We start from the raw sequence: 23,725 nt of genomic DNA on the forward strand, positions 1-23,725 counted from the left end.
TCAACTTGGCTCTGGGGTCTTTAGCCAAGTTGTCAACAGGCTGCTGAGTAGTCGTGTATAGCTGTCCATAGAACTTCTCGACCTCACTTAATAACTCGGGCTTGGAAGAAATCAGATTACCGTGCTCGGTCTTCAAACGCGTCAGCTGCCTCTGTCCAATAGACAGATCTCTGGCGAAAACTTTCGAGCCGCGATTGTTTTCAATCGCATTTTTAATACGCTCGGTATTGAAGTTTCGCAAGTCGCTGGTTTGCGACTTAGAGATCTGTCTACTGATTTGTCGGTATTTTGACGCATCTGCTGAAGACTGTAATCTCATTTCTTGCCTCTCTTCCATGAGTTTAAGTGTATGGTCTGAGAACTTTTTGGTTCTTTTCGTACGGTGGGTCTTATAGAACTTAGACCCAACGGAATGGACAGTTTCCACGAACCTGTTGTTCAGATCGTCCACAGTTTCGCAATTTGCTAGGCAATCAAAGCGGTTCTGCAGTTCTAGTTGAAAGGACTCGGGGTTTTGGATATGGGCACGAGTAGGTCGGAGCGTAGACTTCACCAGTCGATACCGTTCCAGTAGAACGTTGATATTCAACGTGCCTCTAACCATTCGGTGATCGCTACCGGTTTTCACCCTATGGATCACAGAAACATCGTTGAATATTTGCCGTTTGGTAGACAAGATGAAGTCAATCTCATTTTTCGTGGAACCATCGGGGCTCATCCAGGTCCATTTCCTGTGTGGTGGCTTCTTGAAGAAGGAGTTCATCATAAAGAGGCCCTCCTTCTCCATGAAGTCAGCCAACATTTGGCCCCTATCGTTCCGTTGCCCATACCCAAATCGTCCCACTTTCAACTCTGAACCGCTACGTTCGCCCAGCTTTGCGTTAAAATCCCCCATCACAACATTGTAATAAGAGTTTGAGGCATGTATGGCTTTAGAAATATCCTCATACAATACCTCTACCTCCTCGTCGGGATGTGTCGAGGTCGGTGCGTAAACCTGTATAACCTTCAACGAATACCGTTTGGTAATTCGGAGGACTAGGAACGCTACCCTGCTCGACACACTCTCGATTTTTACAACATTGTTCACGAGGGACTTGTGAACGATAAATCCGACACCACCCTGGGACTGTTGGTCGCCCTCCCGGTAGTAGAGCATGTTGCCGGATTCAAGGATTATCGAGCCCTCCCCCTCTCTTCGGACTTCAGACAATCCTATGACATCCCAGTGCAACTTGCTCATAACTTCTTCCAGCTCGATGACCTTTTCGTCGGACCTCAAAGTGCGTGCGTTGTATGTTGCCAGGTCTAGTCGTCGGGGTTGGCAGCGGAATCTCTTCCGGAGATTCTTAACACCCCTTGCCCCGCCGTTACCGTAACCGCTGCCAGAGCCAGGAATAGCGGGGCTGCCGGGGACTAGGGGCTGTGTTTTAGTTTGTTGGTCCATCTACAAAGTTTTGCCCGATACTGACCACGCTGGGCATGCGGGTTGGTCAGCGCAGTGCTAGATTATTCGCGCCGATGTCGCTGCTGCCCGACACCGGCCTGAGGCATTTCATAATCTAGCCTTTGGGAATGGATATACCGCCATTCGTCGGTCGCCAGAGCCTCGTCGGTCCATCTGCAGGGTGCACCACGAGCAGGTGAGGTTGACAATTGGGGAGACAGACTGGTACTAGCCTCCCCCTTACACCCCTCAAGATCGGTCCAACGATATCCCACACTGTGACATAAACGAGTAAAAAAAATTCATGCCCACTTTACATGTGGGGGAGGTACCTACCCTAAATGTAGGATTCTATTTTAAGACTTTGTTTATATTTTTAATGTGGGTACACACTCATGCTAAATTACAACTTTACAGTAGTAATAGTCTCTGCAGACAGTCAGACGGACATGGTGAAACTGGTAAGGGTTTATCGTGGACTACGGAACCCTAAAAAAATAACCCTAAAAAGAGCTAAAACACTCGAGTTTCCTGCAGCTACTGACAGCCGCTACAGAGCTGTAGAGCGTCTACCGAGCAGCTACAGCGATGTAGAGCTTCTACGGGGCAGCTACGTCAGCCGCGTGCTTTGAATGTTGTTAAACATTGGAGGCGCCGGAGCCGCGCGGGGGCGGCCGATTGATTTGTTTGCGTTGTCTGCAGCGATGTCCGATGTCCTGCGTCGGGAGCGCTCGTTACATCGTTGCTGGTTGCCATGGCGACCGGCGCCTGCTGTCATCGCTCCGGCAGCGGTCGGCTGCGGCGCTTAAACACACTAAAATCCACAAAATAAAATATTACATCCTTGTTAAAATCATACACTTAGATCGAGCGAAACCGAAGAGGCAGTTCGCGGGCAGAGGTCACAGTCGGCAGCGTCATGTGATTCCTTTTTCGAATGTGTCGACGACGTCTGTCACCGCGACGTCGCGTCGCGTTGTCGCAATCGTCGACGGCCGTGCGAGCGATCTTGCGAAACTATTTGTGATCTGAAGCGGTGGCTCTGCTGAGGAGCCCGCGACGAGCGAGTAGTGCGGCCGGCCCCGCGCCATGAGCGTGTCGGTGCGCGCGGTGCTGGTGGAGGGCCCGGCGCGGCCGCGGGGACCCTACACGTACGCCAGCACGCCGCGCGCGCTCTACAACAACGCCAAGCTGCGCCGCGACCCCTCCTGGTGAGTCACGTCGTCTGTCGTGTCCTCGACTCCGGCACTCGCGGTGAAACCGGATGAGATGGACTATGCATACGCTAGATATCGAGTCCGCGCTTCGAGCTTCCCTCGGAGCGCGCCAGAGCATTGGTCGCTTTAGACACGTTACACGGCACACGCCACCGAACCCTAAGCAATTTGCTGTTGACTATGCCGCACGTGAAAGTTTTACATTTTGTGTTATTGTCCGATATATAAACGTTGTTTACGATATGAAGTTACAGTTTTAGTCAGAATATTATTTTTAACAACTTATTTTGAAACATTTTAATTTAAGTAAATACGATATCAATATTCAAGGGAACAAAAATAGGAAAGGCTTGACAGTTTTGTATAAAACTAAGCTGTGTTAAATTTATTGAAAACCTATTACCTACTTAAGAAGAAAGAAGTCCTGGCTACGAAACATAAGGGAGGGGACTGGCGTAAAGACAGTGGAAAAGCTTTTCCGCCTAGCCACGGACAAAGAAAGGTTTAGAAATATCGCCGACCTTCATAATTCATAATTCTTTATTTGCAAATTGTTAAATACAGATCTTGATATAAATGTTGGCATACAATTTGCTACAAAATAGCATGCAAATTTAAAAATAATCTTATAACTAAATTACATTGTCTATAATACACTATAATTATTGAAATTTACTTAATGACTATGATGTTAAAATTATTAATTTATTATTATGTCCGTTATACGTTAATTATTATTGTTTGTCAGTTAAATAGTCTTTGATAGTGTAATACCGTTTTTTTAACAATAGTTCTTTGATTTTAATTTTAAACAAAGCCACACTTAAATTTCTATCAGCTAATTTCTATCAGTTAATTTCAGTGATGGAGAGGCACTCTAAGAAGAAGATTATCTACTTAATATTATTTCATATCAAATAGTTGTTGTGACAAATTGCTGCCACTTTGTTCATGTGGAATGCGGTTTAATCGAAAAGTCATCTAATTTATTGATTAGACTTCGCTACTAATTCTTCGCCTTCGCTATTTCTGTTTTATTTTATCATCATCATCATAGCACTATAGACCTCCACTGCCAGGTAGACGTAGGCCTCTAGTTACGTCTAGCAAACTTGTAAGGTTTGTAAGGTTAGGAGCACGTTAGGAGCTGATTACTTATTAAATTCATCGGTAGCACCGTGAAAAAGCTAAAGCTAAAATCCATTAAAAATAGAAATTAAGTTTTTATCCGTTTGCAAGTTAAAAAATAATATGCCTATGTTTGTATTTACACGTATAGTGAAAACATTGCTATGTGTGGGTAAAAATATTGCGTACGTGTAAGTAGCAGTAGTAGTTTATCTGTTGGGGTCCGTTCAACTTCCGGTGCCACTACCCATACAAATTAAAATGTTGCGCAACTAAGTTGTAAGCGTTGGCAAATTACTTGTTCGATAGTCGGCCAACTAAAAATTGCCAAAAAGCGGCCATCTTTAGACACAAGTCTTTCAGAGAGTAATTAGTAGAATCCGACAGAAACTGGTTTTCTGGCCGTGGCTTCAGTTTCGGCCGAAACCGAAACTCACGTGGTCAAGTATAAAAATCCTTAAAATACATCATCATCATCATCATCATCATAATTATAGCCGATGTACGTCCACAGCTGGACATAGGCTTCTTGCATGGACTTCCAAACAAAACGGTCTCGAGCCGCCAGCATCCAGTGGCTCCCTGCAACCCGCTTGATGTTTTCGGTCCACCTAGTGGGGGGTCGACCAACACTGCGCTTTCCGGTGCGGGGTCGCCATTCCAGTACCTTGGGACCCCAACGTCCATCGGCTCCTCGAACTATATGGCTTCGAACATTAAATAGTATAAGATTGTTTTGTAATAGTAATAGTGTTTTATTTTGTATTAGTACTTAGAGAAATTAAAAAAATCAGTTCCATCAAAACATAACCTCTAAAGAATGTTTGCGTCGGGCGAATTAAAATTAAAATAAAAATTAAACGTACAAAAGTCTACAATTTTGGATTGCTGCCGACTGCTGTGAAGATGAATAATGAGCATATGAGGTAAACGTGGGAGATAATAGATTAAAAAACTCCTTTCGTAAATGAATACATTCGTTGTTCTTTTCTCCAGAAATTGAATTTTTGTAGGTAGATATTTAAGGTTAATATTTAAGTAAATGCGTCTGGGGGGTTGATGGTAACAGGTTGCAAATTTCATCCATCTCCAAATTAGGGTCATTATTCTCACTAGATGAAGACAACAATAACAATTGATGTTGCAAAATAGATGAGTTACGGTCACAAATTCACAATGAATTTCTGTAAATAATCAAGTGTAAATTATTCACGCCAATAATTGTTATTTAAATTCTCGCTTTTAAATTTTATTATTATTTTCTTTCACATGAGGAAAAGGCACAGATATTATACCGTACAGCCATGTCTTCAAATCTTGCTTTTTAAATTCGCAACTCAATAAAAAAAAATTAAAAAACGCATTCCACAAACAAGAAAGAACGCTACATTTCGTTCCAACTTCAAGTTTTTGAAATTGGAATGATGATTCTATTTACGAATAAAACTTCCTTCGTTATAAAGGAGGTTAGTACTTGGCTAGTAGGTACTCGTAACAGGCAAAAATTAAAAAAACAAAATTACTTTAGGCCCTAGAGGCTGAAAAGCTTGTTTAGCCCCGCTGTGGAGTGGTAATTTGAGCAAGAGTAGTGAAAAATATGTTTTCTGTTATAGTGCTACATACAGAACTATCCGACCGGCGCACGACAATTCCCGAACGGGGCCGCCAGGGTCTGCCAAAGCGCTGCTTCTTTCGGGAAACGGTTTCGGCAAATGTTTCGGCCTATTTTACTGAAACTGAAACCGAACTTTGTGAACTAAAACGACACTAGAATTGGGTACTCTACCGCCGGTTCAGAAAACAATTTCTGTCGAGAAGAGCGAGCCAGAAGCTCAGCAGTTACAATATTGTAAAATTATTTTTATAATTTCAATACACAAAGAATAGAGAATGAACCAGAATGAGTTATTTGCAATAACTGTTCATGCGACTATACAGCTGAGAGAGAGAGAACATTTAGATATGCGATCGATGTGGAGTTCAACAATTATGAAATACTAGCGGACGCCCGCGACTTCGTCCGCGTAAATTTCGATGTCAACTTTACTACTACCCCTACCCTACCCTACCACTACCCCAACCCTACCCTACCCAACCCCCACCCTACCCCTACCCTACCCCAAACCTACCCCTACCTTACCTACACCCTACCCCCATCCTACCCCTACCCCCATCCAACCCCTACCCTATCCGTACCCTATCCCTTTCCTACCCCTATCCCACCCGTACCCCTATCTCACGCCTATCCTACCCCTACTCTACCACTTCCGTATCCTACCCGTACCTCTACCCTACCACTACCCTACCTCTACCCCTACCCTACCAATACCCTAAACCCGGCCCTAAACCTACCCTACCCCTACACTACCCCTACGCTTCCCTAACCGTACCCTACTCTACCCTGTAACTTCTCTATCTTACTCCTACCCTTAGCAAAATCGGTCCAGTCCTTCGAGAGTGGTGGTATGACCAAGGGAAATAGAGACTTCTATGCTAATAATATAAAGAGGTAAAGTTCGTGTGGTTGTAGTAGGTAATCTCTGGATCTACTGGACCGATTTGGAAAATTGTTTTACCAATAGAAAGCTACGTTATTTGCGAGTGTCATAGGCTATGTTTGATCCCCATATTCACACGGGAACGGGAACTACGTAAATGAAAGCGCCGGGCGTCATATAGCGGAATTTCTGCGTCTTTTAGAAATTTTGTATTATCTCCGAAACTATTTAAGTAATTAACATACTGTAAAGGGCAAATCTTATCTCCTTAATATCCTTGTAATTATTAAATAATTTATTTTAATAAGGATTAAAGTTTAGTTGTATAAATAATGACGTAAACCTAAGTATATAAAATTAATAATTTTTAAAACACAAAAGGTACTATATCTGCTAATATATAGAAGATAGATATATGGCGTCGCGGACTTTTTTGTAGAACTTTTAAAGATACATAAAGCCTCCATACATTAATTTCAATTTTACACAATGATTAAGGCAGCGCACGCGAATAAGTCTGTTTAAAAGGTTTTTAGTCCGACCTGTATGACAAAAACTGTGATAACTCGGCTAATATATATGATACCAATATAAAATATAGCCTATAGCACTCCCCGATAATGTAGCATTCTACTGGTGAAAGAATTTTTAAAATCGGACCAGTAGATCCGAAGATTACCCCATTTAAAAAATGTGACAAACTTACAAACTTACAAACTTTACCTCTTTATAATATTAGTATAGACATATATATAAATATAATATACTTAATTAAGGAGGGAATTTCGTAATACGCATTCGTTAATGGAGTGGTTGTTCAATAGGGAAATGAGTCGACAGTCCGCGAGGCGATGACGTCGCCCGCCCGCCGCGCGTCTGTGTCCGAAGTCCGAACAATCGATTGCATCGGCTGCCCCGCGGCGCCGCCCGCGACGTGCCGGCACGCGGACGTGTAGCGGACGTCCCGGCACTTCACGAGCTCATTACAAAATCACGAGCAATTCAATCCACTCGTAAATACGAACAGCGCGTTCCCGAAAACCGCGGCAAGTCGAAGCCTGGCGCGGCGCCAATTGCAGCGTGGACCATTCATTTTTTGAACGACAATTCTTTTTTTAAACATTTTAATCTACTGAAGGAATCGTCTACAGTTTTAATTACACAACATATTATTACGACCTTAATACTTTTTACATAAATCGTCGTCGGCCAGATTACTAAATATGATTATAGTTATCGCTGAAAAATCCTTGAATCACCGAAAACGAATCACGCGAACCGCGTGCGAGTCCGTGAGTGCCGCGCTCGATATATTAATACACAGGTTTATTTTCTAAAGTCGTGAATGTCAAAGAAGTAAGAGGCACACACCTTCTGCTAGTGTTTATGTAGATCTCTAAGTTCTATGAAAAATGCCCTAATGTAGATAAAACAATGATAACGTAAAAGACGAAGTACCTATTCATTAAAATAATCCATCAGATCAGATTAATTTAATAGAACTTAGCCGTAAACCATAAACAACTAGGTACTGGCCGAGCACTGAGTGAAACATTCTATTCACTCTGTCGACTGCCATTTTTATCGTCCGTGACTTGACATCGTTAAGTTTCAAAGGAACAATTAAGATTTACCACTATTAATGATCTACAAATAAGTATGTTCAATTTCATTTCTACATATTCGCTGGTCGCTGCCACATCATAACACATCTTCCTATAGGTATCTTCCTATGAGACCTATTTCGGGTGAAGTTTCTCCGCCTGGTGACGCTAGAAGTCCTGTGGCATGGCTTGCGGCAGAAGTTGACAAGTACGAACATACACGAGTTAACATGACGACAGTCAGCCAGACAGTCGGACACGCTTAGAGGGCTGAGCACGCACTTCGTTCCTGAAGGTGATTCCCTGACCTGACGACCGGGACTGCGTTCACGTCTGACGTATAACATAATTGTGACCTGTTTTAGTTTCTACGAGGGCAGTAAACGAGTGTCTTTATTAAATCACGGTGGTACATCTTGTATTCAGTGTGAGATAATTTAGAAATTATTTCGACGCTAAAAAAATAAAGGCCGCCCAAGTGCGTGTCGGGTACGTACTTCGCCGTTTCCGTAGATTGAATGAGCGGTTTAATCTCTTATGTAATGCACAATAATTCCGATATCGACACTACACACCAAGGGATAGACGATAAAAAAAATCATCATTCACCACTTTACTTGTAGGGAAGGAGCCCGAAACATTAAAAAAAGAATTAATGTTTCGTTTCACTACTCTTGCTCAAAAACACTGTCATATTACCACTTCACAGCGGGGCTAAACAAGCATTTCAGCCTCTCGGGGCTAAAGTAATTTTGTTTTTTAATTTTTGTCTGTTACGAGTAGGTACTAGCCTACTCTAGTAGTTTCGGAGAAAAAGGGGGGAGGGGGGGATGGTCTTTTTTCTTGAATATCTTGAAAACTTTATTTGAAAATTACAAAAAAAATATATTTACAATTACAATCATTTTACCAAGCTCGTTTGTTTGATGCAGTTAATTAAAGATTTTTTTTTAAATTTTCATTTTGCCCCGCAGAAGTGACCTCCATATTCAAAAATTTCAGAGTTTCAAATTTTTCCGGAATTTTTCAAGTAATTAACTAACTTCTGTATTTTTTTCGAATTTTTAGATGCAGTTGTTTCGGAGAAAAAGGGCATGTTCAATTGTCGTCTATTTGTTTAAATAACTTAAAAGGTATTTTTTTTTAAATTCCAAAAAAAATATTTTTAAAATTCTCTTAACCTTTCATTTGATTTATCAGACGATGAAGTTAGTAAAAGTTTTTTTTTTCAACTTTCCATCTTACACCCCGTAACGTAAGTGTCCCTCATACTCAAATTTTACCTATTTACGATACATCCCTGTATTTGGGTCACAAGAATTGATATGTGTACCAAATTTCAATTGGATCGGTCCAGTACATTAGGAAAAAAACAGACAGACCTTAAAATGTGCTCGAGGGGGATTATAAGGATTCTGTTTTTGTACTACGTACTTTCGGAACCCTAAAAACGAAAAAGGTTTAATTGGCAAATAAGCTATTTATTTAGAATTTAATACTTATTGTAATATGTGTGCCTACTTAAAAATAAAGATATTTTCTTTCTTTCTTTCTTTTAAATAGTTTAATCATACTAAAATAATGACCTCTATAAAACGAAGGAGGTTTATTTAGAAAGGTAGATAGAGAAATAAAGGAAGGTAAATAGAATCATCATAGGTGAGTACGGGTACATACTCATATTATGATTGTTTGATAAATTACGACATTTTTTCGGAAAAATCCTCAAGGAGAGTGAATGAACTACGGCACTAAACAATTTTACTATAGACGTAATTAATATAAAATATCAGCCTTCTAGTTTTAACAGACTCTGAGTTATCTTACTGACAAATTTATCTTTTTAATTAACAACGAAATTAGTACTCATTTACTGTGCAATCCTGAAACCTATCTGGCTCTACGGGATTAAGCTTTGGGGCACCTGCAGTAAATCCAACTGAGGACTATTATTGATGCCCCTTAGTTTACTCGCAACGACGAAACTGGACAACCATTAATATCTGGAAATGCTAACTATCTGTGAGGAAGGCACAAAGAAATCATCCCCACTTTACATGTAGGGGAGGTACCATATAATTATTTTACGACTTGGTTTACATTTATAATGTAATACTCTGCGCTAAACCACGGACGGACGAACAGACAGACGGACATGGCGAAACCATAAGGGTTCCGTGCGGACTACGTAACCCTGAATAAAAGCACGATTGCGTCAGAGGTCGTCCGAAAGAGTAACGCTTAATTTATTTTGCTAATAATGTGCTGTCAGCGAGGTGTGAGCGGCCGGCGCTCCTCGTCCTCCCCTGCGGCGGTTGGCGGCGCTGCTCGCGTGAGCGATGGCGGCGGATAGCGGTCCATCGACTGCCATTAGCATATTATCGCCTTCGGAGAGGAGCATCGCCCTTAACCTTGAGCGACTCCTCGGGCGAGCGGTCAGCGGGCGGCGCGGGCGCGGGGCGGGGGTGGCGTGCGCCCGTTGCCCCGGCGACCGCGACCGCTTCCGGTGCGAGGGGCCGCTGACGCTGAAGAATGTAATGCCCCCCGAAGAGTTCGAGAACGGGCTCGAACATTAGCCGTCATAGCTCCTGTGCTTTTCGTGTCCGCCTTTATGATTACGTGCTTACGGTTGGTTTTTGAAAACGAAAAGTGAATCCTCGTAAACGGACATCTAATTCGACCGAGGACCGAGGAGCTCCAGGATGAGAACCAGACCTCGACCTTCTCCGCTTACGGCGACGTACCGACGCGCGGCCACATCGACAAAACAAGATAACAATTAGCAGCTGATAACGGGCCGCGCGGTGACGCGCTCGCTCGCCGGCCGCCGGGCGCGTGCGCGGCGCGTGGCGCAGCGGACGCCGTCGGACACTCGGCCGCCCGCCGGCCGCGCCAGCACGCCATGCCGGCCGAGCAGAGCGCGTTCACGGTTATAAACGCGGCGCCCGGCGCGCCGCCCGCACTGGGCGCGCCGCCGCGCAGCGTGCTCGTCGTGCGCCCGCAGCCGCGCGCCGCCGCCGCCGCCGCCGCGCGCTCGGCGCTGGACCCCAAGTTCTCGCGCGCGCTGGACCTGAAGCTGCGCCGCCTGAAGGACAAGGAGGCGCTGGAGGCGACGCTGCGGCCGCGCGCGCGCCGCGCCGAGCCCGCCATGCGACCGCGCTTCGTCACCACGGTGAAGACGGGCCAGTTCCTGCTGCCGCCGCCCGAGGTGGCCAGCCTGCTGGGGCTGCCGGCGCTGCAGCCGGCGCCGCGCGAGCGCGTGGTGTTCCAGTACGCGAGCCGGCCCGAGCCCGTGGTGCCGCGCGCGCGCCGCCCGCCGGGCGAGGCCTTCCGCGGCGTGCGCGCGCTGGCGGCCGGCGTGGCGGGCATGCGGCGCCTGCTGGAGGAGCGGGACTCGCTGTCAGTACCCCGACGTCGCTCGCAGCCCCGAGCCCGCGTGCCGCGTATCTAGTGCGAGCGGCCGGGGGTCGAGCCGCCGTAGGGACGGGGTCGCCGGCCGCTTCCGGGGGCGCCTCGCCACCGTCCGACCGGTCGACCACCCTGCCGACTTTGTCGTTTCGCTTGTCATACCTTTGTAACGTAACAATGTGTGGGTACTTGAAACGTAGTGATTTGTTTTCGTCTTGGTACGAGTATATTGATACTTTATTTATGTATTCGATGTTTCGATGTTTTATGTACCAACCTTAAATACTATACATAATTTAAATACATAGCTATTAGCTACAGTTCCCATTCCGACGGGCATATCGCAGCATAAAGTAGCCTGTGCTTTAGCAGACGATCACCTATATCTGTGTTTTCTAGACCATTGAATTCAGTTACGAATATCCACAATATTCCAATTCTATACGCAATTCCTACTACTTTTCCTATTTAGTTTTCGACCGTTTCCTACGAACTAACCAATAAACCTCGAGTGATGACGAAACCAAAGGGAATAAGTTTCATTTTTATAACAATTTCTGAACATAGGTACCTTCACAATTTATTTTATTTAATTAAATTGCTATTGTCTGTCTTTATTTTTTTTTAGATTTTTTTCAAATGCATCAAATCTGTGTATTCACAACAAATAAATGAATATGAATCTAAGAGAAACTCAAAAACGAGGATTTTTCTCAATCTATACTAATATTATAGAGGTAAAGTTTGTAAGTTTGTAACATTCTTTAAATCCGATCCGGTCCGATTTCAAAAATTCTTTCACCAGTAGAATGCTACATTATCGGGGAGTGCTATAGGCTAGTATGATATATATTCGCCGAGTTAACACAGTTTTTGTCATACAGGTCGGACCGAAAATCCTCTTAAGCAGACTTATTCGCATGCGCTGCCTTAACTATTGTGTAAAATTGAAATTAATATATGGAGGCTTTATCTATCTTTAAAAGTTCTACAAAAAAGTCCGCGACACCATATATCTATCTTCTATATATTAGCAGATATAGTACCTTTTGTGTTTTAAAAATTATTAATTTTATATACTTAGGTTTACGTCATTATTTATACTACTAAACTTTAATCCTTATTAAAATAAATTATTCAATAATCTCAAAAATATTATGGAGATAAGATTTGCCCTTTACAGTATGTTAATACTTAAATATATAGTTTCGGAGATAATACAAAATTTCTAAAAGACGCAGATATTCCACTATATGACGCTCCACGCTTTCATTTACGTAGTTCCCGTTCCCGTGTGAATATGGGGATCAAACATAGCCTATGACACTCGCAAATAACGTAGCTTTCTATTGGTTTAAGAATTTTCCAAATCGGTCCAGTAGATCCAGAGATTACCTCCTACAACCACACAAACTTTACCAATTTATATTATTAGCATAGAAGTCTCTATTTCCCTTGGTAATCGCACCACTCTCGAAGGGCTGGACCGATTTTGCTAAGGGTAGGAGTAAGATAGAGAATATATAGAGTAGGGTAGGGTACGGGTAGGGAAGCGTAGAGGTAGTATAGGGGTAGGGTAGGGGTAGGGCCGGGGTAGGGTAAGGGTAGGGTAGGGGTAGGGTAGAGGTACGGGTAGGATAGGGAAGTGGTAGGGTAGAGGTAGGATAGGCGTGAGATAGGGGTACGGGTGGGATAGGGGTAGGAAAGGGATAGGGTACGGGGAGGGTAGGGGTAGAATGGAGGTAGAGTGTAGGTAAGGTAGGGGTAGGGTAGGGTTAGGTTTGGGGTAGGGGTAGGGTGGGGGTAGGGGTAGGGGTAGGGTAGGGTAGGGGTAGGGTTGGGGTAGTGGTAGGGTTGGGGTAGTGGTAGGGTATGGTAGGGGTAGGGTAGGGTAGGGGTAGGGTAGGAGTAGTAGTAAAGTTGACATCGAATTTTACGCGGACGAAGTCGCGGGCGTCCGCTAGTTTTATATATTTATATCATGTTTATTCCCCGATTGTATGAAGACGCTTGGACTGATTTAATTGTTGTTTGACATACTATAAATTAATGGTTCCATAGACTATGGTTCCATAGACTATGTGAATAAATCGGTTTTGTTATTTGGTTGTAACAAGCAAAAGTGTAGTTCAGTGAAGAGTGAGTTCTTCACTGAACTACACTTTTACTGTTGTTACTCTCAACAGCGCAAAAATGGAGTTCAAAAAGAAGCAGGAAAATATTTTTTTAGTTTACCTGAGTTTACCACAATATGGGCTCGGTTCGGAGTGGAAAGTGAGACCCATACGATGTCACTAGAGGGAGTGTAACGGTGTGTATTGTACTGTGTAGCGGCAGCATGGCGACGGGCGCGACGGGCGCGACGGGCGCGACGGGCTACTCCAACCTCATGCACGACAAGCGCGTGGTGCGCGGGAGCACGTTCGGCACGCATCCGCAAGCCGCCGTGAGTCCGCATACTTACTGCATACTTCTCTTAATACTTCCTTCTCTCCTCTCTTTTTTGTTACAAGTTTCTTGTTTGTTACACCGGACAGGTTAGCGAAATTTTATTGATCTCTCACTTGTGAATGACGAAGCAGTCTATGATGGTATCGTGTCAGGAATATAATTAATTGCTGCGACCTCTGATTGGTTCGGGTTTCTACAAGACCTTTCATTCGGCGGTACATTGTACCAGTAGCCTAGCAGCGCGCCACGGCACAAGGCACGAGGCCAACGAGCGGCGCAGCAAGGCAGCACAAGAGTCGTGCGATCGTGCACGGTGCAATCAATTGTTTGTATTTTTTAAATAACGTGGTTGACTTGTAGTTTACAAGCACTTTTGAAAAGTCAGGATCATTTTTTTGCCATTTTTCGAAATATGTCACATATACGAGTAGGTATGTTATGTTACATTTACGTTTGAGCTAAAAGATCCTAAAAACCAAGCGTAATTCCTGTCTAATTAGAATTTATCATATAAAACCTAACGCTGACCTGAGTCGATAAGCAAACTAAAAATTTGTAGGCATCATCAACTGCGCTTGAGATGTCAGTAACCACGGCATACTCTGAGTCCCACACGTCGAGGCGGAGGCGACGACTGGGCACGCTCGCACTGCTGCGGCCGCCGGTGACGCTGCCCCCATGCTCGCGCGCACGCATCAATTAGACTATCTGCTAATGAGCCGACGATATTCGCCAACACGCTCGTAATGAGACCGCGGGCGATAGGCGACACCGCGCTATCTCATGCGGGTGCGGCGTGCGGCGGGATTGTGCGACGTCTGCTGTAGACTAGTCTGACTAGCTGACGAGGAGGAATTGCAGTTAGGAGAGAGGAAAAGTAACGGGCCGAAAATGGCAAAAAAGGTCCCCAAATTACCTCGTCAGTCCGGCTCGACGGTTCGGCAGCGGCCGGCGGCTGCAGGGCGTCAGTTGCAACTTGCGGGGCGGGTCGATAGTAATTGAATGAGTTATGAAAACACTATCCTAATGATTTCATGTTTGAGCTTATAAAGGAACACAGAGTCATGCAACTTACGCCTATCCGACAACGATAGCAACTTAAGTTCCGAGAGACGGTTTGAGTAGGATGCTCGTTTATTTGATCCAGAAAGGAGTAGTGTAAATCGTCTCTGTATGCTTTCTATGCGATCTCTGTGGATTTGGTAACAAGGCTAGTAAATAGTAACATTTTGCTTTGGAATTTTTTTAAAGACTTGGAACTTCTGAAGACAAACCCTAGCATTTTGCGTGCAGTTCTGCATAATTATTATTTAATTAATTATCTATGTGGCAGTTGAAACGTAGTTCCAGTGTTATTCCCGAGTCCCGCACTTGTTCCACTACCTGTAGATATCTACTAGCGCGCGCTCTGATAGCGACGGTCGTGTGGTGCTAGTGACTCATAGATGTCGTCGCGACAGATACCGCGGCACCGGAGTTCTCTTCATCTGCAACTATGGTGCAGTCTGCTGGAGTGAGCCAGTGACGAGTGAGCCGGCAGCCGTCAAACCGCAGGAGTCGCCGCCGACGAACGAGAAGCGCTCGGCCTCGGCCCACTGCTCACTAATGCAATTAGCGTCAATACTTTATTCGCTGCACCGTCAGGAGTGCGAGCTATTGTGGCGTCAATTACGTGTCCATGGAGTCCATTTGCGAATGCGATGTGCCGCCGCGGACCTGCCGGCTGTAAACTATTCATGGCGGCAATCGTTTACAGCCGACGTGTTGTGTACCCAACCGTGCGCGCCCCGACCGCGCCCGCACCGCGAACTCAGCTCCGACCCGACTGCGGACCCACATCGTAGCGAGCTATTCTTTGGATTAATATAAACGACTAAGATCGATTTCGACAAAACATGCGTTTTTTAGGACGTATAAACGTCTCAAACCAGATATTTAAATGCAACGTAACTGCAATGCAATATACAGGGTGTCAACCCGTTCGCTTTTAGCGTTGTCAGTCCTGTGCTGTCAGCATAGTCAATAAAGGAAACAAATGGGTCAATCTCGGAATGAAAGCTGATAGTCCTATACAGCTTCATTTTTATGGTCTAATATTAATAAGTGGGCACTACTCGAATGTAGTGTTAAAATTATTGTGTTTAAAATAAATAAATCTTGTTTTCTTCTTTTTGATACCCTTGTAGAAGTTTAAGTTGCCCTGTTACAATGTAAACATCTGACCTCTCCGCCGGGAGTGGCCGGCTGGCGAAGCGGTGCGATGAGTGTGGCGGCGTGCGCAGGGCGACGGGCCGGAGAGCGGCGCGGCGCGGGCGGCGCGCGCGCGGCGGCGGGCGCTGGCGCGGCGCGCGGCGCTGGCGCGGCTGCGGCCCGGCACGCCGCCGCCGGCGCCCGGCCGCCGCCACCTGCCGGCGCAGACGGAGCGCTACCTGGAGGAGCTGTTCGCCAAGGGCGCGGAGGCGGAGGCGGGCGTGCAGACGGACCCGTTCGCCGACCGGCCCGCCTCGCCCGCGTACGCGCCCGCGCGCACCGGCGCCGACGCCTGCACGCAGATCTGCGCCGGCGACCTGTTCGACTTCGACGCGGAGGTGGCGCCGCTGCTGGAGGCGCTGGTGGGGCAGACGGCGGAGCGGGCGCTGGCGGAGGTGGCGCAGGAGGAGGAGCTGGGCGCGCTGCGCGAGCAGCGGCGGCGCTACCGCGAGCTGCGCGACGCCGAGCTGGCGGAGCGGCAGCGGATGGCGGCGCGCGACGAGCGGCTGACGCGCGAGCGCGAGCGGCGCGCGGCCGAGGCGCGGGCGGCGCGCGCGGCGGCCGAGCAGACGGGCGCGCGCGCGGCGGCGCAGGCGCTGGTGCAGGGCTACGTGGCCGAGCTGCTGCCCGCCGTGCTGGCCGGCCTGCGCGACCAGGGCTACCTGCTGCGGCGCCTGCGCACAGGTACGCCGCCGCACGCCGCACGCGCGCCGCCGCCGCACGCGGACCGCACTCACCGCTGTGTCATGTGTCGCAGGTGTGGAGGAGGAGTTCATGCCGTGGCTGGTGGAGGAGGTGTCGCACGAGGTCGAGTCCATCATCACGAGCAGAGATGTCCTTACGGGTATAAACTTATTTCATACTATTAAGTATATTTATGTACAAAATGAAAAATCTACTCCATGTCATAACTATCAAGAGGTAGTAATAATTATTATTACCTTACCTGTCTGAAATAATAAAATGAAATACTCATTGTACTACCTACCTACAAGTTAATACGAGCATACCTACTAGTACCTACCTAACAAAATAATTATAGATACCTAATATCCGCCCAGATTTCTAGTTATTATTATGTATATAACATAATACTTATTCTTCTTTGAGCTTCTATCTTGGAAGGTGAAGTCGTTTTTTACATCTACCCTTCGGGCTCGGGCAGCGATACACTACAATAGAAACGGATGTATTTGACGTCGTTCTTTGTAACTTGAGTCTCACTAAGGTTATTTGATCATGAGTCAGACTTACGTCATTTTATGAAGACTGACCGATTGTCAGCTCTTGCTCCTACCGCAGGTACGTGCGATAGTCAATTATAGAGTTTCGATCGTGGTAGCTTTGATAGGTAGCAAGTTTTAAAAGTTCAGACTCTCCGTACCACCGTACAAGTGAAAGTATACCGTGTAGTATTATAATATTTTCCTATAAGAAATGATATCCCCACTTCCGAGGCTACTATACTCAAACTCCGTAACACCTTACTTGCATCAATGCTAGGACTAGGAGCGTGCGCTGACCAACTTCCATTCATAAAAGGAGGTATAATTGGCTGCCGCAGGCTCTTGTTGCAAATGAGGCGTGGAGAGTTAGTAATAATATAAATGGTTTGGCTGCGTCGCAGAGATAGTGCGCGACGTGGTGGAGGCGCGCGCCGAGCTGCACGGCGCGGCGGGCGAGCGCGCCCCGCGCCCGTCGCCGCCCGCCTCGCTCACGCCGCCCAGCGCGCCCGAGGACGAAGGTGTGTACTCGAGAACGAAGGTTTTTTTAACGTCAGAGCTAGATGTTCAGCCCCGGTAAGTCGTACTCGGGTTACCACTACCGACTAAAAAACCTCATCCTCTGGTATTCAGCCTCTGCGTCCCCCGCGGCCCCGCCGTTACGCATTATTTCGCAGAGAGAGTAACGACTTTTGGAGAAGTGCTTGTATTTATAAAGATATTCTCGGAAGATTCCATGTCCTGACATCATTTGTGTCAAATAATCATTGACTTCTCCATGTCTGCGGCTCACGGGCTCAACCATACATCCGGCTTTGGGATAAATATGGTACGTCAAATCAAATCAAATCAATATTCATTCATTCCAATTAAGTTTGCTTAGTTTACAAGCACTTTCGAAACTTCAGGTTTATAATATTATACTTAAGATAATGGTGATAATAATTAGTCGAAAACTTGAAATTAAAGTTACGAGGGTTTCAAAAGCTCCTTGGTCCGAGGAGAGCCCACAACAAACTCAGACAGGTTTTTCCTTTTTTAGTTTAGCAACATTTAACATTAGGTTTTTTTAATATTTTACAAAACATTTCCAAGCAATTTAGTCGTTTACATAATCATAAACACTATAATACGACTTTTCTATAAACTTGCGTTTAATAAAAACTTTGAACTTATTGAGATACACGCTAGTTGTTTCATGTGACAGTTCATTATAAAAACGTATATGTCGGCGGAGCAGACTAAATTCCACTTCTGAAGCAGAGCCGGTTCTAATTTTTACGTATCAAGGATGGCAGATACACAAAGTAACACTATCGATCATTAGCGGACCGACCGCTGAACTTACTAATACAGTTCTACCCTCTAACTATAATACTGATCAAGTATAGCGCTGATACTAGCAGATGTAAACCAGGATTATTTAGCGTACGGCAGTAAGGCAGCCACGAGTGAAATTACGGGCTGGCAACCGCTAGAGCAGGGTTAAAGACGTGTTTTACGGTTAACCAATACTCCCCTTACCCACTCGTATCGCCTCCCAGCCAACTACAAAATTCACTATTTAATTATCACTATTTAACAAATGGAAGACGACTATCCATTTCGAGAACGCGATTACAACTGCACTGCTCAGCTAGCAGGCCACAGTGGGGGCAGGATACCCCACCTGTCAAGCGTACCATCTACACGCCATATGGGCCGCAATGCTAATGGACGAGAGTCACGTTATCAACCTTTTACAGTCTTATTTATTTAAACAGTAAATATATCCTTATCACTTTTTGCGGTGATTTTGTAGGGACGTAACCTATCTATAGTATAAAATTATCATTGCTTGAAAGTATTAGTAGGATACGAGGACGAAGATTTGAGTGTGTGTGTACGCGTTCGTCGTACACTCACATACAACGGAACGAGAGCATGTCGCAAACATGTGTCGCCGCGGAGATTGCGCGCGCGACAAGTGCAACCTGTCGCGGCGATCGGTCACGCGCGACACGTGCGCCGCCGCGCCCGCGCGTGAATGCGCTCATTAGGGACAGGGCGGCCCGCGGCCGGCGCCGGCGCACGCGACTGCCGCCCGTAGCGGGACGCGACAGGGGCGCGAGTGGCGCGGCCGGGCGGCGCGGCCGGGCGGCGGGCTGCGGCGTCGCGGCGGATTACGGCGGCTACGCTGTGATGACATTATAATATCGTTTTGATGCGCGCCGCACGTGCGGTTTTGTATTCCACACTAATTTGTTTGGGCGTTTATGTGAGGGCGGCGGTGACGCGCTGCACGGCCCATTACAGCTCACTTGGCGTTTTGTTGAGCTTAAAACATTATTTTGAAACGCATTTAATTTCATTTTTGTCGTACGTACGATCGCTCCGAGCTATTTCAATGACCCTCTTTCAATAAACACGGGAGTATTATTACTCAGTACAAGTGATCATTAGATGCGATAAAAAAGGCCTTTTTTAATTTACGGTAGGTAGAAACGAATTAAGTAGTTATATTTCCTTTTGATTTACTTACACCTATCACACTATTCAGTAGGCTTAAAGAATTCGTTAGGTTAGGTTCTATATAGGTATTTAAGTACATACCCTGTAGCTAAAATATTAACATGGACAAATGAAAATAAATACAATCGTCTTCCTAGAAAGTATAATATGGTGATACCAATTACCAGCTCATCATTTATATTTTACCTAAAACCTAAAACAGTGCAACATTTCACAGGACAAGCAGGGTAGGTATAATGAATAAGGCGAGAACATAGTGACATAAGGATCAAATCTTTTTGTTCAAGGTATAAATTATCTATATCTATATCTATACTAATATTATAAAGAGGTAAAGTTTGTAAGTTTGTCACATTTTTTAAATGGGGTAATCTTCGGAACTACTGGTCCGATTTCAAAAATTCTTTCACCAGTAGAATGCTACATTATCGGGAAGTGCTATAGGCTATATTTTATATTAGTATGATATATATTCGCCGAGTTTTTGTCATACAGGTCGGACCGAAAATCCTCTTAAGCAGACTTATTCGCATGCGCTGCCTTAACCATTGTGTAAGATTGAAATTAATGTATGGAGGCTTTATGTGTCTTTAAAAGTTCTAGAAAAAAGTCTGGGACACTATATATCTATCTTCTATATATTAGCAGATATAGTACCTTTTATGTTTTAAAAATTATAAATTTTATGTACTTAAGTTTGCGTCATTATTTATGCTACTTAACTTAAATCCTTATCAAAATAAATTATTTAATAATCACAAGAATATTATGGAGATAAGATTTGCCCTTTATAGTATGTTAATTAGTTAAATAGTTTCGGAGATAATACAAAATTTCTAAAAGACGCAGAAATTCCGCTACATGACGCCCCTCGCTTTCAATTACGTAGTTCCCGTTCCTGTGTGAATATGGGAATCAAACATAGCCTATGACACTCGCAAATAACGTAGCTTTCTATTGGTAAAACAATCTTTCAAATCGGTCCAGTAGATCCAAAGATTATAATTTTAGCATAGAAGTCTCTATTTTCCTTTGTCATCGCACCACGCTCATAGGGCTGAACCGATTTTGCTAAGGGTAGGGGTAATGTAGGGAAGGTATAGGGTAGGGTAGGGTAGGGTACAGGTAGGGTAGGTGTTGTGTAAGGGTAGGGTAGGGGTAAAGGTAGGGTAGGGGTAGGGTGGGGTAGGGCAGGGTAGGGGAGTGTATGCCTAGGTTAGGGGTAGGGTAGGGGTAGGGCCTACCCCTATCCTAGGGGTAGGGAAAGGGAAGATTACGGGTAGGGTAGGGTAGGGTACGGGTAGGGTAGGGGTAGGATACAGTTAGGGTACGGGTAGGATAGGAGTAGGGTAGAGGTAGGAGATCGATACTGAAGCCTATTTTCTATTTTTTGTCTGTCTGTTTGCCTTTTTTTGACCGGGCATCACGCTGAAACTACAGAATGAATTCAAATGATACTTAAGACGATTTGAGACCATAATACGTAAAACGATAATAGGATACTTTTTGTCGCGAAAACAAAATCAGAAATGGGTGAAGTAGGGGTAGAATGTTTGTACGGAAAGTCCTTAATTTTTCTAGGTACATTTGTAAATGTAAAATGATAAGTGGACTATTTATTAGGTATAAGTTATAAAACTTGCAAAATAGAATGTGAAATAGGGGTTGAAAGTTGACATCGATTTTTACGCGGACGAAGTCGCGGGCGTCCGCTAGTTTTATATAAATAAGTTAATTATGGTGGATTATCCTTATTTAGTAGGTAAATAAAATCAAATATAATGTACCTAAACAATTAAAAATTACTTAACAAAATGTGTGGACGCACATTTAATTTAATATTATTTAACTTCAACTAATATGACGTCACAGCTTGCGCCGCCCCGCCAGCTCCGCGCCGCGCACGTGTCGTGTGACGTCACGCACACACTACACACAACACAACAAAACACTTCGACCGACAGATCGACATCGCTCGCTCTCAATGCGGCCACTCTATTATAATATTATAATCGGAAATCGCAGAGTGTAATCGGATTGAGTGTCGATAAGATCGTCAGTAAATAACAATTAGACTCGTAACTCGACTGGAGCGGGCAGGGCGGGGCGGGGGCGCGGGCGGGGGCGTGCACGTGCACATTTGTGCGTCTGTATTGTACCGGCCACAAATAACGCCGGCCAGTGCAGTGATTAAAGAATCAAGATTTACAAAAAATAATAAAAAAATGTCAATACATATCGACGAGAAAAATAGAACATACAAAAGTTAGAGCAATTTCAAAATCCGCATAATTTACGAGTACATAATCCTTAGAAAAATATTGAAAACTAAAAAGAAGACATTTGAAGAAAAATTTACTGAAAAAAACTAGTAGATTTTAAAATATTTTTTGAAAAATAAACCTGCAAATACCTACATGGGAGGAAAAATTCAAGCGATAGCTCATTCGACGCGGAATATAACTCTAAAATTCTGAGAGGCGTATTTTTTATTGCAAGCCAAAATTGCAGTTTGATAACTTAAAAACAAAACCCTAAAATAGAGTCTAACTGACTATATCTCAACTATTGTAGGTACTGTACTGTTTATAACCCAACTACTTACTATTATAGTGATATCTTAAACACAAAAGAAGACCCTTGAAGAAGAGAATTAACGATTATTCGCAGGTTAATTTTTCATTGACTAGACTACGACGATTTTGAAATTGATTTAACTTTCGTGTGCTCTTTGTTCTTTGTGGTCGCTGGTATAGACCATAGACTGGCTTGTAGGAAGCTTGTAGGCTAATCCAGGACTGACGCGAGCCAAGCGTGAGCAGGATTCGGGCAGCGAGGGCTCCGTACAAAATTAAAAATAATTAGGTATGTGACATCACGCATTAATGGTAATTAAACTATGAAAATTATATAACAGATCGTTTACCAACTGAATAGCGCAACTAATAGGTAGGCACTATGTTGAGTTTTGAATTTCTTCCGTTAAATAAAAATCTTAACCCAACAGTTGTCAGCTCTCCGTCAATTTGCTCTACCGGTGTTCACAGTCTCACGGCGCGAGGCCGGGGCCGAGGCCGGGGGCGCGGGGGCGCTGTTTGTGCAGCTGCGGCGCGCACAGTGATGCTGTGAACAGCTTGAGCGATACCACTCGGAGCACTGCACCGACGCGGGGGAATTAAACTATTTGATACCGTATTTTAAAGATTAAATGTACATGTTCCGGGTTTGATGTCGATATGAACAGTCACCACTGTCACTGGCACAGTCTGTTACCAACTTCCTAACGTACCTACGTACCTACGTACATCAATTACTTTTGCAGAACTGGAAGAGTAGCGCGGAGCGAGCGCCGACCAGCGCGGCCCGGCGCCGGCGCGACTGAACGTGGACATCTATTCGTTTGTATTCATTATTTAGAAGTGAAATACATTTGTTATTATTTAAAAACAAAATGCTCATGATTGTCGCCCCCGCGCCACGAACGGTTCGAGGGGATTTGATTGTGACAACCTTTAGCGTAATGTTTATTTATTATATTACTATAAATAATCGGGTCTCCACACTGGGCCTCCACCGAGCGCGTCGGTCGTCGTGTCGCATTGGCCGACGGGCGACGACAACTTGATAAGATGATGAATAATTTTGATGGGACCTTCATTGACTTTATAGAAGCTCAATCATAACGCCATTTTTATTTAAATCAAAATTTAATTTAAATTGTTTAGTTTACAAGCACTTTTGAAACGTCAAGTTATGTCATGATTTAACGATGGTAATTAAAGTCGCTAGCCTGTCTCGAGCAGTTGGATGCTGGCGGCTCGAGACCGTTGCGCTTGGAGGTCCATGCAAGAGGCCTATGTCCAGCAGTGGACTTCTATCGGCTGATAAGGTAATTAAAGTCGCAAACTTAAAATTAAAGTTACGAGGGTTCCAAATGCGCCTCGGTCCGAGAAGAGCCCATAACAAACTCAGCCAAGGTTTATTTTTT

The 23,725-nt window shown here is 44.7% G+C and overlaps 3 protein-coding genes across 3 annotated transcripts in view; 2 read left to right on the forward strand and 1 right to left on the reverse strand.

The window, feature by feature from the left end:
* The window catches only part of LOC112049427 (40S ribosomal protein S4), a 296,681-nt gene that overhangs the window by 261,858 nt on the left and 11,098 nt on the right, over positions 1 to 23,725 (reverse strand). The gene's annotated exons all lie outside the window — the stretch shown is intronic.
* LOC112049434 (uncharacterized) overlaps positions 1 to 23,725 on the forward strand; it is a 99,461-nt gene that overhangs the window by 54,069 nt on the left and 21,667 nt on the right. The window lies entirely within an intron of this gene.
* On the forward strand, positions 10,662 to 23,189 carry LOC112049429 (radial spoke head protein 3 homolog B). Its single transcript, XM_052882584.1, has 6 exons — positions 10,662 to 11,293; positions 13,634 to 13,748; positions 16,036 to 16,687; positions 16,761 to 16,847; positions 17,631 to 17,747; positions 23,060 to 23,189. The coding sequence occupies exons 1-6, from the start codon at positions 10,797 to 10,799 to the stop codon at positions 23,071 to 23,073; spliced, it is 1,482 nt and encodes a 493-aa protein (XP_052738544.1). The 5' UTR covers positions 10,662 to 10,796; the 3' UTR covers positions 23,074 to 23,189.

Source organism: Bicyclus anynana, chromosome 7 (assembly GCF_947172395.1).
Source record: "Bicyclus anynana chromosome 7, ilBicAnyn1.1, whole genome shotgun sequence".
NCBI lineage: Eukaryota > Metazoa > Arthropoda > Insecta > Lepidoptera > Nymphalidae > Bicyclus > Bicyclus anynana.

What these genes read in the sequence shown, in the direction of transcription:
- LOC112049429 (XM_052882584.1), top strand. Translation starts at nt 10,797, where the DNA reads ATGCCGGCCGAGCAGAGCGCGTTCACGGTTATAAACGCGGCGCCCGGC. An exon ending in GCACGCATCCGCAAGCCGCC is followed by an intron (nt 13,749 to 16,035) that starts GTGAGTCCGCAT and finishes CGGCGTGCGCAG; the next exon opens with GGCGACGGGCCGGAGAGCGG. An exon ending in GAGCAGAGATGTCCTTACGG is followed by an intron (nt 16,848 to 17,630) that starts GTATAAACTTAT and finishes GCTGCGTCGCAG; the next exon opens with AGATAGTGCGCGACGTGGTG.